Source organism: Orbicella franksi, chromosome 6, assembly GCF_964199315.1.
Source record: "Orbicella franksi chromosome 6, jaOrbFran1.1, whole genome shotgun sequence".
In the NCBI taxonomy this organism is placed as follows: Eukaryota; Metazoa; Cnidaria; class Anthozoa; order Scleractinia; family Merulinidae; genus Orbicella; species Orbicella franksi.
In genome coordinates this window covers 22,368,960-22,385,352 of record NC_138150.1, presented here as the reverse complement: position 1 = coordinate 22,385,352, position 16,393 = coordinate 22,368,960, and the positions used below count along the sequence as shown (strand labels likewise).

Here is a 16,393-nt window from a genome sequence, read left to right as displayed (position 1 = left end):
ACCTCCCCCCCCCCCCCCCACTGCCTGACTATTGACTAACTCACGATCTGATTATCTACCTGTTTGTGACTCATAAAAGGTCCTTGAAATATGAATGGTTTTCAATGCAACATGGTCGAAAAATACAAAACAAAACAATCATTAATAAAATCAGTTTTATCAATATTCTGTATTGTAATTATGTGGGTACAAATGTTCCTTACATTTGGTTTCTATTTGCTGATATAGTCCTTATCAGTCAGGAAAAGACTTTCATCTTGCAGTCGAATTAAATGTCAGGCTACATTGCCACTAAACTAATCTTGGAGTGTGAATGAATACAATGTAGTCTCACGGCCTCATGGTTAGATCAAGCAGTCTGGCTTCTTGGCCAGGACAGTTTATTCTCACAGTGCCTCTCTCCACCCAGGCGTACAAATAGGTACTGGCAAATTTAATGCTGGGGGTAACCCTGTTATGGACTAGCATCCCATCCAGAGAAGAGTAGAAATATTCCTGTTTGATTCATGCTACAGAAACCGGGGTAAGCTTCAGCCTGATGGGCCTCTTGGCTGGTATCCAGACTTTTATACCTATAGAATCAGACCCTGAGTCTGATCAGCTATACTAGTTGTGACTTACAGGGCTTTTATTTTCAGGATCTAAAGAGGAAATCCTAGCAAATCTTGCCAACTTTGCATATGATCCTATTAACTATGAGCACTTCAAGAAGCTCAGTGTGGTGGACTTGTTTCTTGGTAAGGAGAGTGTATTAACGACATTTTTAGATGTTGGTTGAAAATGTTGAAATTGAATTTGTATGAATCACCTTTAAGAGATCGGGTTTCAAATTGTCAATAAAAACCAGATTACACCGTGATTGCTGTTGGTGGGGAGCAAATAGGAAACCTTTTTTCATTGCACACCTAGTTTCAAGCATTAATTCCAGTGTTTGAAGCTTTAAACTGCATGGCTTGATGCAAAGCTTAGAGTAGTGCTGTGTAATCCAAATATGAATTATTAATGCCACTGCTTGACCATTCCCATGCATTACTTTTTCTCTTCAGGTGCTGCAGCAGCTTTGTGGTCATTTTTTTCTTATGTTTTATTCCGCCATTAAAAAACATTGCTTTAACCTTTCATCTAAAGGAAATTATGGTATTTGTATAACCAGCAGTTTTTCCTGTTAGTTCTTTATTTTGACCATTCTGGCTTACCTTTTGGTTATCAAGAGTGCATGACATACATGTAAAGTGACTTGAGATATTGTTGTAAAGTTGCTATTTGAACTATTTTTCTTTCACTTATTACAATGTAGATATGCTAACGGAAGACAACGAGAAGTTTGTTGAGTTTGGAATTGGAGGATTGTCTAACTGTAGCCTGGGTAAGTAAATTTGTCAGTCTGTTTTTTTCAAAAATAACCCTCATGATTACTCAAGATACATAATTTGTACATCAAATTTTTGTATTATTCATTTTGTTCACAGATAAGGAAAACAAACAGCACATTATTGACAATGGTGGTATTTCCTTGGTTATCAACTGTTTGTCAAGGTACTTAAGTATGCAATGTGACACACTCTTGTTATCAAGTACCGGTAGTTTTCATTGGTTCAATAGACAGTTTACATAAATGATGTTGATATTTGAATAACAATACTATGTCTTACACATCAAGATGTATAAAGTACTGTCACTTGTCGTTCAAATTTTAGGTACCATTTTTGCAAAGTGCCAATGTCCTATGTTACATGTGCGTCTTGTCTACAAAGCATAACACACACAAAGCTCTATCTAACATCCCTCCACAACAAGAGTTGAACTTTTATTTCTTTATATTGCTATTTTTTACATAACAATCTGTGGTGAAATTAATTTTAGCTAATTTTCATATATGTGCTTTATCTAACATGTTGGTTAAATCCTTTGAGATCCTCTTCTTCCCCATGGGTAATCTAATAACTAAGTTAACTTAAGACATCAATATGCATATTTAGCTAAGAAAAACCAAGCTGACTTTTTGACTTTGTGTCTTCAAAATTAACCCAAGTTTTTTTTTACAAGTGAAATTTTAGTAGCTCTTTCTCAGCTTGTGAAATTAGCCAGTAACCAGCTCCTAACTACATCTCTGCTTGATAAATAATTTATCTCTGTGAAAACTTGTAAAATAATTATTGGGTGTTGCATCACGTGTATAATGCAGAAATTTAAATCATTTAGGCAGGGGTATTGGATGAACCCTATTTAGTTTCAAAAATTTCTATCAAACATGGCTTTTACTTTGCACCCTCTCCCTTAACAACCACAGTTTTACTCACCAAATGTACCTGGAGTTGGCAAAGTTGACATTCATATTTATTTCTGACTTATTAGTTCAAATGAGGAGACTGTGTTGTCAGCCATAACCACTCTGATGTTCCTTACTACACCACAGACACAGCAAGGTCAGTCAAGACACAGGAATTATAAATTATAATTAATTTATAATTGTTGATATCAATTGAAGGCTTTTGTGCAAAAAGGTGTATATAGCATTTTGGGCCGATTTTTATTTTTTGCAGGATCAAGCTAATTTTTGGCAGACTGACTTGTTTTGACATGAAAAGCATCGTTGCATAATTGTTTTTGTTGATTTGAGCTTCGTTTTCGAGAAATAACGTATGCAAAAAACTCAGTTTTCCTAGGGTATCTTTTGGAGATCTTTTGTAGAGCGAAAAACAAAAGAAACCTTTGTTTTGCTAAACGATGAAGTCACGGAAGCGTGGTATCTGCCACTAGTTTTATTATTCATATAATTATGCAATTCTCTTACTGTTGCTTTGTTAGCGGAGGCAAATAAGGCGCTGAATGGGCCGGATTCGGGTTTGTTTTTTCGTGACACAGGTTCGATACGAGGTTGGTCGATTTTTTTTTTGCAGTCTATTTCTCTACTTCTTTCAAAAATCAAAACATCTACATGTATTTAAAAAAAAAGCTGTGCTGTCAAAGCTGCTAAAAGTAAGCGTTTAAGTTTACGCTGCGTCAAAATCCACCTTGGAAGGATTCACTCCAAAAGATGCCGCTCGGAAAACTGAGTCTTTTTGCATATGTTATTTCTCGAAATCAAAGTGCAAATCAACAAAAACAATTATGCAACAGTGATTTTCATATCAAAACAAGTCAGTCTGCCAAAAATTAGCTCGATCCTGCAAAAGATAAAAATCAGCCCAAAATGCTATATACACCCTTTTTGCATGAAAGCCTTCAATTACATTATGAGCTCAACATTTTCTATTGCTTGATAGTTGATGAGGGCACAGCTTGAGTCAACTATCATGCATAGAAATTGTGAGCAAACAATATTCATTTTTAACTGGTATAAATCTACTAGTTGTTCAAAATTTTATCTAAATCCTCTCCACAGACACTACAAGAATGCAATGAAGCAGCCACAATTTTGTTAACAAGGTCCACATGCTGCTAGGCAGCTCACTATCTACAACTCTATAGTTAGAGGGTAGCGTAGCCATTAAAGAGAAAAGCGTTCGTGATAGAGCACTAGTAGTACTAAATACTATATGGTACTCTCCCCAGATGGGACTCCCTCTGCAAAATGCCAATGATTTACCCATACCCACATATATAGTGGGTGGGACTCATCTCATCCAGGTGGGGAGTAGCTATGGTATACTGTTCACTGCTTCATGCTAAAGAAAGTTGAGTAGTTAAGGTGGCTGAACATAGTTTTTGATACCTGTGTTTCATTCACCTTTTTCTCTAAAACCCTTGATCTCTCGGTCACCAAAATTGGCAGCAAGCAAGTTAACAACACAAACTTTGGTTTTTTGATGGTTAAGCTAACATATGTGCCATTGCCATGGCAACATCAATAAAAATAAACAGACCTTTAAAATCGGTTTTGTTTATTTGTAGAAAATCTAGTCATTAGATTTTCTTTATAATTTGCATGCAACAAGCTTGTAACGATTCTCACAAGTTAACACCATTTTGCTAATAATTTAACAGAGAGATCTTTAATTATCCCTTGTTGAAGGTTCACTGGAATATCTAGAATTTCCTTTGTTAAAGTTCAATTATTTTCAATACCCCAGTTACTTATTTCCTAAAGTATTTTCCTGCCAAATTTCGTGAAATTCTAATGAGTGGTTCTCGAGAAATAGACGTATTTCCGAGAGTGCAAATTTTCATTCAATCGCAATTTTTTACTTACTACGCATGCACTACATTTAACTGGGTTCTTTCAGTAACAAAGAAAAAACTGAGAATTGCTGGGTTCTTTGCATTGTTACCTTTTCTAACATATCTTTGTGATAAAAGACTAATTCAATTATAGAGAAAAATAGCACAGATACTGCGGGTGTTGAGTAAATAAAATGATTGCTCTATTGACGGCATGTTTGTTTTTTGCAATCCTTGTGCGCGTGCTGAATTGTATCAGCAAAAGCGTGCGTGAAAACTGTGTTCAGCCACCCTAAACCATTTTAGCTTGAGAGCACACTTTTCCTGTTGGTCAGCTATTGGTTATTATTGCTTTCACTGCAACCATTAAGCAATTGTAAGCTGTAACCTGAGAAAATGGATTTCCAGGAATCATTACAGTGGCGCATCGAATGACTAAAAACTTTCTTGCTTTATTATTTTTTGTTTCCAGAAATCACTTCAGAGCCTGTAGTGGACTGTATGGAGAGATTTACAACCTCTTCAAATGCAAGACTTAGTAACTTGGCTAAGGTTTTCCTTCAGGTAAAGGATCCTGTCGATAAAATATGTCTAATTCTAAGGCAAAGTGAAACCTCCTAATCTGGCTGCTAATGTGTGAGTTAAGTCTGACCATAAGGGATATTAACTGGGCGGCCTTGTTCAAGCATTTAAAATGTAAATCATGGCTGTTAGGTGCCAATTCCTGGAAGGGTATTCCCATGTAAAAGTGATCGAAAAATCAGTGATTTGTTTTGAAAATAATTACAGTCAGAGGATTGGGATTACTTGACTTGTAAAATGTCACAGCTATTTGTTTGATTTCATGACATCTCAATTTTATTGCGTGACAACTTATTTGTGGTAAACAAGAAACAGGATTTAAAAGTGGCCAGCACTTACCAAGTGTTGATAATTTTCACCACAATAAGGATAGAGAATTATAATCATGCTGTTTATTCTACTTGATTTTATAAGGAAATCCTTATATTATATCTTAGTTTGTTTTATAGCAGAATATTAAATTGATTCCTTATCTTACCATTAAATTGATTGACTGAAATGGGGCAATTACAAAACAAAGCTGTAACCTGCAATTATGAAACAAACTCCATGAGTTCTCGTAGCTCAGTGGATAGAGTGCCCGCCCGGTGTTCGGGAAGTCATGGGTTCAATTCCTGTTGGGGACTCAGAATTTTTCTTTGTCCCACGCTCGTGTCATGTTGATTAATTCACCTTCACATTTCATTACCGAGCTTAAAATTCACCATCTTTATTAACTTATCAACAAAGCGTTTATTGTTTTGTCATAGGATTACTGCAAAAGAACTTATTCACTTGAAAAAGAGTCTAAGTCATAAAACAAATGGTGACCAGGCCAGGGTGCAGTCAGTACTAATGTATGGAGTTCCACTACAGTCACTGGTAACCATGACATCTTGGGAAGGGCATTTGATGAGGTCAACATTTGTGGTTCCAAATATGGGTGTCGATATCAAAAGAATGGTTTTAGCAGTAACACGTTCCCATTATCAACTGAAGTAGTCTTACTTCAAAGCCTTTTCTAGTGGTGCAGTGTTCCACTTGAATAATCAAAGACAAAATGACTTAGCAATACAGTATGTAGTGTTAACATTGAAGGTAGTCGTAAAGTGAATTAGCTGTTTGTTACTGACATTGCAGCAATCCCATATAAAAAGGACCGGTGTGCTTGTCATACCTTTTAGGGGTTAAAAAGCAGTTTTGGTGCCTCTTAGGGATTTCAGCCTCAGAAGGTCCACAGTGGGAACTTTTTCGGTACCTTTTAGGGTATTGAGCCATAATAAATATAACAGAAGATATTTGAAAATCAACTGACTTTTATTTTTTCTCTCAGAATTGGTACCTCTTTGGGGCTGAAAAAATTTCATGCCACGCCCTCAAAACAGGACCTTGGTAGCTCTTAGGGGTTCTTTTCAAATTTCCAAAGAGCTGCCATGTGCTTTTTATATGGGAGTTCCTTCCCTTCTCGAGCTGAGCAGATGCCGCCTTCATCGTCAAACATCATTTAAACCGATTCCATGATAACTGTGACCTCTTATTCTCCAGGACTCAAACCATTTTACGAATACACTAACTTGTGCAATCTGTTTTAAACAGTCTGCAGAGGAATGCTAACCATATTTCAGTTACAAATCAATGCTCGATTTTTCAATGCACTAATACTATTAATCAATTTTATTTTGTAATTTGGCATGGGGTTGATGTTACATGTATGCTGCAAATGGTTCAGTTCTGTTCTCCAGATAATTTATACAAACATATGACGAGTAACAAAATCAAGAAAGTAATGCCATGACAACGGGTTGACCATAAGACGGGGTTTCACTGTACTGTTATATTTTGTAAATGCCTGATGATAAGAAACGGAACACACAATGGATAAAACATTAGCAAGTGACAGGCATCAACATGAAGCACTTTGAAATTATAGAATGTTGATGGGCATCTCATGACATGCGATGGTTTTAGATCTGCTACAGATGCACAACCTGTTTGGAACAGAAAATGCAATAAAAGCAAAATAGGAATATTTGCTGTTAACAGGGGGTAATGTGAAACCTGATACAGAATAAGACCTTCCACTGTCTACTGGAATCTAGTGTATCACTGCAAGTTGCAGAGACGGGTTAGCTATCTGGGAGAAATACGAGCAGGAGGGGTATGGGAGATGGTAGAAAAAATTGCAAGGAAGCCAGAGTTGTTAGAGGGCTAAAACAGGCCGGAAAGGGCTTTTTACATCTATTTGCTGGTGCATGTTTCCATATAATTTGAGCTGAGATTTTTGCCAGTGATTTTGGGTAATCACACAAAGTTAAAGGTTCTCAATTTAAAGAGTAGTGCGAGTAAAAACTAAGTACAAACCCACTGGTGGTTAAGCATCAAAGTTACGCTTGCACTTACAACTACACTTACACTTTGTTATAATCCAACAACTACACTTTGTTATTAAAAATAATTAAGTTCTAAAGAAACTTAAACATAATGACAGATGAACCCGCAGGTAGTCTAGGCTAATCTAGGCGAGCCACATCTATGTTTATATTATTAATATGTAATAAGCTCACTATCCAACTAGTTATGGTACCTGACAGTATCATTGCTGTTTTGAATTCCTCCCTAAGAATTTCAAGGACATTAAGCACACCTGTTTCACCCTGTAACACGATAAAAGTGGATAAAATCTTGTGAAGTAATCAGGGAATCCTAGAATAGTGCATGCTTATTATTTGTGCAATTATGTTACGCAATGCTGATTTTCCGGTATGTATATGATACGTCAAGTGTGTATAATTTATGTAAACTACATCGGAAAATCTAGTCTCAAGAGAGAAACGAATTATTAGTTTCAGTTGCAGATTTTAGACCAGCTATTTTATTCTAGTTTGGAAAGATTGTCTTTACTTTCTTTGAACATTCTTATTTCGTGGAACATTTCTGATCACTTTCTAAAGAGGTCTGGATGATTTACACAGTGTACAAAGAAAGTCTTGTCTGATAGTCTGGGAGTGGTGGCTTCTATCCTTTACTTGCCGAATCCGCAGGTGAGGTTTTGTGGAGAAAAAATAAATTAATAACTTCAAATTCCACACACTGAGTGGGAAGATGTTAAAGGTGTTACATTTGTATTATAACAATATTAATAGTATAAATCGTGATAAGCACCTTGGTTGCGAGTCCCCAGATGGCTGGTCTGCCAATAAAAACAGCTCGTGCTCCTAAAGCCAGGGCCTTCAGTACATCTGCACCTAGTCTTATTCCACCATCAATGTACACTTGAGCCCTTCCTTTAACTGCCTCCACAATCTCTGGCAGAACGTGAATCTACCTAAAGAAAATATTACGGTGTTTAATGAATTTAAGTCTGTGTATTACTATACGTTTATTAAAGGGGAGAGTTTCCGTTCAATGATTATCACCTCCAAACACGATAGCTTCAGATATTTGGAGGGCTACTTCTTTTAGTACGGGAAATTATCACTGACAATTCTCAAGACAAGAACGTAAATTATTCTTTGTTGTTCATTTAGAGGTAGTGAAATTAAGGCTTCACCAAAGACGTGCTGGCAGATACACTTTATACGAAATATAGCCCATCTTTACCCGTTTAATTTTATCCGAAACTGAAAGCCAAACAGCAAAAATATAAGAAAGGGTTTTCTTGAGCGAATTAAAAATGAAAGCAGGCGAAACTGGGTAATTGATAAAAGAGAGACTTGATGTCACGGGGAACATAATCCTAGCCTTTCTTAAACTCAGTAATAATTCATCAAGTTTATACAAAGGAAATCATGAATGTGATGGTGTTTGTTTGGATATATGATTACGATTATAATTCTCCATTTTCTCCTTGGTTTAGTTTCGATTGACAAGATACATCAAACACTCAAGACAATGTTTGACCACATTTCGAAACACCTCGAAGTTCGTCAAAAACACTCCGCTGCGCGTTGTGTTTTTAACTCCGTTCTCGGTGTTTGGAAATGTGGTCAAACACGGTCTTTCGTGTTTGATATATTACTTGATAGCACACCTACACCTTTATAAGCACTTACAGTGGCAGGGACATAATCTAACTGTCTTCCACCGGTGTAGGAAACAGTGACTCCATCAACTCCATATGCAACAGCCTCCCTTGCATCATCTGCTGTCAGAATTCCCTTTAGTATAATTGGTAGTTTGGTGATGCTTTTTAGCCAGTCCACAATTTCAAAAGAAATTGATGGATCAACCAGTGAGTCAGCAAAACTGTTGAAAGCCAAGCTACTAATGTGCTTACTTTGCTCAAAATTGGATGATTTCTTTGCTTCTGATAACTGGGATGCTTCAGTGTTTGGAAGGTGTATTAAGTATGGCTGTAGAAGTGAGTGATTTTGGAAATCTGTCAGCCGTTTTCCAATCACACGTCTATCTACTGAGACAACAATTGCTTTGTATCCGGCTTTCTCTGCACGTTCCACAATGTTTCGCGTCACTTCACGCGATCTTAAAATGTACAGCTGCATCCATTTGAGTGAATCAGGAGCAGCATGTGTAACATGTGTAATGCTTGCTTCTAACAACACAGTACCTAAGTCTACTTATAAGTGAAGCCTTGAAGCCGAATGGCTCATATTCTGCCGGAGCTTATCCCGGTTTCTGTAGCATGAAGCGGCTAGGAGTATTTCTACTCCCCCTGGACGGGCTGCTATTCTATCGCAGGTCACTCCCCTGCAATTTGTTAGGTTTCACCAACAATTCGCCGGTACCCATTTATAATCCTGGGTGGAGAGAGGCACTGTGAGAGTTAAGTGTCTTGCCCAAGAACACAACACAATGTCCCCGGCCAGGGCTCGAACCCGGACCGCTCGATCCGGAAACGAGTGCACTAACCATGGAGCCACAGCGCCTCCACAAAGTCTAATTATATTACGCTACATTTCTTGTTATACTTTAACACTACATAGAACAACAAGTGGATTTAGAACATCAGGCTGAAAGTTGGCCAATAAAGCACCATAGATATAAGAACCAATTCAGCTCAACTTACTTAGAGACATCACTTAATTTATATGGCATTACCTACTTACAATACGTTATATAACATTAATCACTTACAATGTACTATATGCTTACTTACTTACATCACTTACTATCCATGGCATTGCCTACTTACAATACGCTGTATTACTTACAAACTTCTGTTTCTGTAGGTTGCATCATCTACTTACAGCACAATGCACAGAGAAACTATGATACATTGTTTAAGCCTTGCAAATGGAAAGAAGATTAATTAATAACTGATTATTGATTATTAATGATTACTACTATCGACCATTTACCTCAAGTTTCTCTTCTACTTGCCAGCTGCTTAGAAATCCTGATTCCAGTCCTTATTTTTCTTGCCTTCTGTAGACTTACTACCAGATTCCTGCCCCCATGTTCACCATACCACTTACCTCAAAATTACATTCATCAACAAGAATAAAGGAGTTTGATTGAACATCACGGTAAACAATATTGCATGAGTTACAATGACTTCCAATTCTTACAAACAATGTGAATACCAGCCTCCCGAGTTCTCAATGGCAGTCTAACTTTGGACAAAGAGAAGCAAAATCTCTAATGATGTTAAAATTTTTGTAGTTTTTAAAATATTCTTCATTCAAATTCTCGAATCTGATTGGCTGTCAGCTGGCCTAATTTGATCTGGGGCCTGTTTCTCGAAAGCCCCGGAAACTTTTCGGGCCCGAAAAGCCATTTTTAGTTAATCGATATTTAAAGACTGAGAGGTGTATACGCCTGAAACTTCTTGTACGGAATGGAACCTCTGTTTATATTAAGAATATGTGAATAAAACAGCTCTGTCATTTTTGCTATACGGGCTTTCCGGGCGCGAAAACTTTTCGGGACCTTCGAGAAACGGGCCCCAGGGCGGTGAATGTGCCATGCTTTTGTAACTGAACTGTTTATGGTCATGCCTGTGTAACTGTACAATATACGCAATTTGTCCGCTTATTCTGGATGATTGTACTTGAATTCTCTCATTTTCTCATGCATCTCATAAACAGATTGTTGACTTAACTCAGTGACGTCTTCCTGTCTTCCTTTATTCACCAAGAAGTTTTTTTTCAAATGTTTGTGTCATTCAGCTGTGTTAACAAGAGTTTGTGACATCACATTGAGGCAGCGTCCACGCTACGCCGGAGGAATTTGAAAACGCAGCTTTATTTCTACGGTTAGGCCTAAGGTCCACACTAATCCGTCACGAAAACGGAGCTTTTCGAAAACGCCTTTCAAACCAGCTGAATTTGAAAACGCAGGCTTTTTTTTTCGGGTGGACGGAAAACATTTTGAAAATGGATCCTTTTGAAAACGATGGCGTCAATTTCTCTGCCCGAGGTTTCCGCACACACAAATCCAAAATGACCAGTGATGGTTGCGTTTTCAAATTTCTCCGCCGTTGTGTGGACGGAAAGCATTTGATGCATCTCAGAGTGAAAACTCCGGTTTCAAATTCCTCCAGCGTCAGTGTGGAGCCGTGCACGGCATACAATTCATGGTAGGCCACCCATATAGTCTCGCTGCAGTTTGATTTTGTTTACTGATGCACGTGTTTACTGATGACGGCCTTCAAGAAAAACCTGCCGCCTGACCAAGGCCAAACCAAACGATGTTGACTTTGACTTTATTACTATTATTATTATTATTATTATTATTATTATTGCTATTATTATTATTATTTAGTTTTTATTATAGCATTTTAGCCTTATTTTAATTTGTAGTTTTTTATTTATACGCTCACTAGAATCTTCAGAATTGAAGGAGGTGAGTCACCCAGGAAGAAGAAGAAGAGGAAGAAGAAGAAGAAAGCGGGTGAAAGGGGTGAAGGGGAAGGCGACGATATATGTCCTACCATGAAGTTCTTGCCCGGCCTGAGTTCAAATTTTGTTGGTAATCATAACCAGTATTCGCAAATCACATGTACAAATACAGACCAAATTAACTTGGGTCACTGATTTCTCACCTCTTGCAGTTGCCAGTTCACCATCAGGGTGAGCAAGCTTATGCTTTCCACAGGGTGCAATTCCAACCGGCATAGTCAGTGATTTTTTGTCCGAGAACTGTTGTGGAAAGGTCCACTTGAGATATCCCACAGGGAATGCGTGGTCTAACAACCTGAAAACAATTCAGTTATAATGGATCATGATTAATACTATTTTTTACAACAGCTGCAGAAATTCGCGCGCTCTCATTGGCTACCGTAAACTTCCGAAAGTAACGACCCGTGCACAGCCATTGTTCTGCTCATTAAACCTTTTGTTCAGAGACGTTGCCGTTGCCGTCGTGGTTTTCTTCAGCTTAAACTCCCTACGACCAATCACTGCACACAACGGTTACCGTCTCGCGCGTCACTACACATCTGTGACCATCAATACACATCAATTATCGTGACTAAACACAGTTTACTTTTACTAGATGATGATTTCTAGTGCTGGTGAATGATGTTTAGTGACGGTGAATGATATCTGGTGATAGTATTAAACGTTGAATGACGTCTAATGATGGTGAAATATATAGATTTAGCCAAGCCTAACAGCGGAGCTCCTGATTAAAGTTAACTTGGCTTGAGCTTGCGATCCAATCGAAAACCAGTGCCCGGGCAGCGGTCAAATTCAAATAAACAAGTGACCTCGATGAGCCCTAAACTTGAGCTCACGTGATACTGGTCAGTGGATACCTTGATTTGACAGGTGTCAATTGACGATAACATGGATGTCCAATATCAAATATGTATGTACCCTGTGAACCACCAGGAGCGCATCACTAGGAGCGTGCAACTCCCATACAAAGCCTATGTCACGGCATGTTTACAGACCGGTCTATTTTTAGGCTTCTTTTCCCGAAATAGAAAAAGAAAAATAGGTCAGTTTCGGTCTACATTAGCGCGCATCGGTAAGGGAAAAAAAAATGGCTGTTTTGCTTTTTAATCTTCCGGTGCAATGACGACAAGTGCAAGTCCGTGCTTGTGATTGGTCATCGAGATTACTGAGGGCCTCTTAATATGAGCCCGACGAATTTTGTGGCCTGTTCATATGGGAAATTTCAGCCCGGTCGACTGGGATGAAATTCAAGAAACAAAACTAAAATGGTGGAACGTAAACTTGTATCGTTCGCGGCTATTGTAGCTTTGTGGACTCTTGTAACTTTACTGATAAAGGTAATCCGTATACATCTGAAGTGGAAATGGATACAAGACAACAATTATGCCATTTTTGCGGCTATGTTGCGATAGCGAAGCTATTTTGTAGAAAAAGGTTTCGTCCCGGTAACCCGGAATGGAGTGTTCATGTGGGAAAATTTTCATCGCGGTTACCGAGATCTCGGTCGTAAAGACCGTAACCGGGTAACCGGGTCAGCCCCGCTTTTCATATGAACAAATCGAAATTTTTACGAAGAAAAGAGTGAGCCTGAGCCGAGCCTGACCGGTTTGACCGGGCTCATATGAAGAGGCCCTGAGGGGGTCTGAATTCGCGGTAAATTCAAACTAAAAAATAGATCGGTCTGTGAAAACGCCGTGACAGGAATATGGGGTAGTTGTACGCTCCTAGTGATGGGCTCCTGGTGTACGAATTAGCTGGAGTATGGCCGCCATGCTTCGCGACGTCGTCGTCGTAGGGCGCACGCGCCCCAGATCCACACCGCTAGCCACGTTGACCATGAAAAAAGAGTTGGATGGTTTTCTGTTCTATGCATGGATGTGTTTCTGTTCCCGTAGTTATGGTGCTCCGCTTGGCGGTTCGGGCCGCTGGAGCTCTGCTATAATGTTTAGCGACTATAAACGATGACAATGTGCATTGGTCAGCTGATTGGTGGTCATTGATGTGTAGCGATGGTGAATGAGAATGAAGACGTTAGCATATCGTGGCACTTGAGCTCCGTTTTGTTGCATCCATAGGGAACCCATACAAGAAATATAATAGATTCCAACCAAGAGACTATCATCTTGATTCCAACCCATTATCTCCGTGTTCATATTAGCGTAGGACGTTTTTTCTGTAGGACACTTACTTATCATTTTCAACGGAGAGCATGGGAGAGGATCCGCGAGGAATATCTTAGCGTCGCGATCGCGTTTACGGTGGAACACTGTTTCGTGTCAAACCTAACTGACATTTTTTTTACAACAACAATTGTAGTCAAACAAACAATATGATAAAAAAGAAAAAAGTTTAAAATATATATATATATATATATTTTTGATTTCAGCTTGACTCGTGACTCGAACTTTTAAACCGGGTCCAAGACTCGTGCCACAATTTAAGGTCACTTAACTCGTGGGCTGATAACCCACCTTTTATATGCCTGCACGTTTTCCCTTTTCGTGTTTTCGTCGTTTGCTCCCGCAGCAAAATATTCAAAGGCATACTTTGGCAAGTGTTTCCTAGCGTAGTCTTCAAAGTCAGCCACACAAACAGGTTCTAACGCCATCTTTGAGAAAGCCAATGAATCCTGCATGATGATTCGTGAGATTATGCAAGCGTATTGTGATCATGCGAGCGTATTTTGATTATGCAAGCGTATTTGAATAAGAACAAATCAGTGATGATTTGATTTGTACACTAAACACCAGAGTATGATTCCATTCCTCTCCAAATAAATATCTCTAAATCATCACCATGATGTCGAGAGATGTGTTAAAATCATGTCTGGAATCATAACAATGATCCCGTTTCCAACTTATGCGTAAAATCAAGTCTGCAATCCTGGTAAGGTTTTACACCTTATGCTCAATTTTTTTCAATATTATGCTAATTATTCTTTAGCTCGAAGAAGAGTTTTTAAAAACAAAGCCGTCACGTATGTATTTAAGTATGTATCCGAACCGAGTTTTATGCAAAGGCTCATTGCATACAAAAGAAAGTATTGTAAGAATCTTGTACTACCATACGCGAGAGAGCAGCTGAAATAAGTTACAGTATTTCTAGATCCTGTTTATTAAAAAAAAACCGACACAGTGCTCTCAAGTCTCACGCATTGAGCATGAGGCTCACGCAAACGGATTCAATCTTGCGCTCTCACGCTGAAACGATTATTTCTCACGCATTGAAGGTTCCTTGCTGTTTTAGTCAAGTACATATATAAATATAATTAAGTATCTCTTTGGATATAATTTACTCCTTGTATGCTTTGCACTTGCTTCGACCACTTTTCAGCAGTAGGAATTCTTATGCAGAGCCAGCATTTCTCCAGTGAGTGGGTTTAATGGTTACTCTATGGTTACTTTTAAAGCATCATATTTCGACTCAGAATGAAGGAAAAAAGACTTCTTAGCTACTTCAATTTTTCAGAATCTTTAAAGGGGCTGGGGGCATGCTTTCTAAGGGCTTGGGCATGCTTTCGAGCGCTGAAGTTGCTAACCTCCTAGGGAATGTGGGGACATGCTCCCCCGGGAACTGTTGAAATTTAGACGCCTGGAATTGCGATTTTCAGCCATTTTCCAGTCAGTACTTGGACCTAATGTACAATCGAACCTATGACTATTTTTACCATGTTTATGTTTAACAACCGTTCTTTAATTCAAAATCTCAACAGCCTCAATCAGATAATCTCTCCTATCTATATTATTCCTTTGAATTTGGCGTGACCCTTATATTCTGCTGAAGACGAGAGGACCTTGGCAGCTTTCCCCTGTCTCTCTTTTCCTTCCATAATGCCATTTGTTCATAATACAGCTTCATATTCTTTCACTGGTGACCCACTAATAAAAATATGAAGCAGACGGTCGAAGATCTCTTTCCTTTTTCCTTAACCCTTTGTATACCAAGGGGGGTGGTATTTATTTGTCCCAAAAATGAGTATATATTACAAAAATGCTTGTCAAGCTCATTCTTTACAATAAAACCCTATAAAACCATATATATTTAGAAAGTACATTAAATATTCTTTCACGTCAAGTATACAAATTATGACACATGTCAAAATTGTGATGTCATGACAGGCATAATTTTCATAATTATGCACATTTTTAAAGAAAATTTGAAATCACTTGCTCTCAAGAAAAAAATCCAACTATTTCCAATCCTAATCAACTTTCTACAATGTTTCAAGGGATAAGCAACATTTTTTAGGGCAATATACCCCAATTGGGAGAATTTAAGACAAATTATAACTTCCTATTACAAGGAAAAAATTCTTAAAATAAAAACATCATAAGAAATATTCTTAAGATACAAAGAGTTCCTCTGTGGGTTATACAACCACTAATCTTGTGCCTCAGTAGCTCATAAACAGGCTCTTAAGCAATACAGAGTTAGTTTCTTAATGTTCTCCTTCTCCCTCTTTGATATGGCCTCCCTCTTCCTTCTTTCAGCCGCCTGGGGCCATTTCGACTTTCATCTTCAAAGAAATAGTCTTGCATTGTGTGGTATCTTTGAAAGCATGGCTCAGGACACATTCTCACACCACAAATGGCACAGCTGTATATTGTTTTAACTTTCTGAACATGCACCTTGCAGGTTGATCGTGTTTCGTTACTTACAGGGTAATGAAAATGATCACGATTGAACCTTATATCAGGTATAGGAACAGGGGTCTGCACTAATCCTGTGTCCTTCTGGAAGCACTTGCCTTGAACTAATCCACTGATCAGTTGCATTCTAAACTCTAGAGCTCTTTTACTGACATGATTTTG

At 38.3% G+C, this 16,393-nt stretch overlaps 1 protein-coding gene and 1 pseudogene across 3 annotated transcripts in view; one reads left to right on the top strand and one right to left on the bottom strand.

The window, feature by feature from the left end:
• LOC145491264 (armadillo repeat-containing protein 7-like) overlaps window positions 1–5,628 on the top strand; it is an 8,705-nt gene extending 3,077 nt beyond the window's left edge. The window contains exons 2-7 of one of the 2 annotated variants that reach the window (XM_081470433.1): window positions 639–737; window positions 1,298–1,366; window positions 1,470–1,536; window positions 2,356–2,426; window positions 4,634–4,725; window positions 5,493–5,628. In XM_081470433.1, coding sequence (XP_081326559.1) covers window positions 639–737; window positions 1,298–1,366; window positions 1,470–1,536; window positions 2,356–2,426; window positions 4,634–4,725; window positions 5,493–5,540 — 446 coding nt within the window. In that variant the 3' untranslated portion in view covers window positions 5,541–5,628. Of the gene's footprint in view, window positions 1–638; window positions 738–1,297; window positions 1,367–1,469; window positions 1,537–2,355; window positions 2,427–4,633; window positions 5,166–5,492 lie in introns of those variants that run through there. The other variant, XM_081470432.1, reaches the window with a different exon arrangement.
• Window positions 5,629–6,392: 764 nt separating this feature from the next.
• On the bottom strand, window positions 6,393–14,860 carry LOC145490521 (2-Hydroxyacid oxidase 1-like; annotated as a pseudogene). Its single transcript, XR_014049705.1, has 5 exons — window positions 14,035–14,860; window positions 11,645–11,877; window positions 8,775–9,274; window positions 7,885–8,043; window positions 6,393–7,376 (listed from the first exon to the last, which is right to left on the bottom strand). The product of XR_014049705.1 is annotated as a 2-Hydroxyacid oxidase 1-like (transcript).
• Between the last annotated feature and the right edge of the window lie 1,533 nt (window positions 14,861–16,393).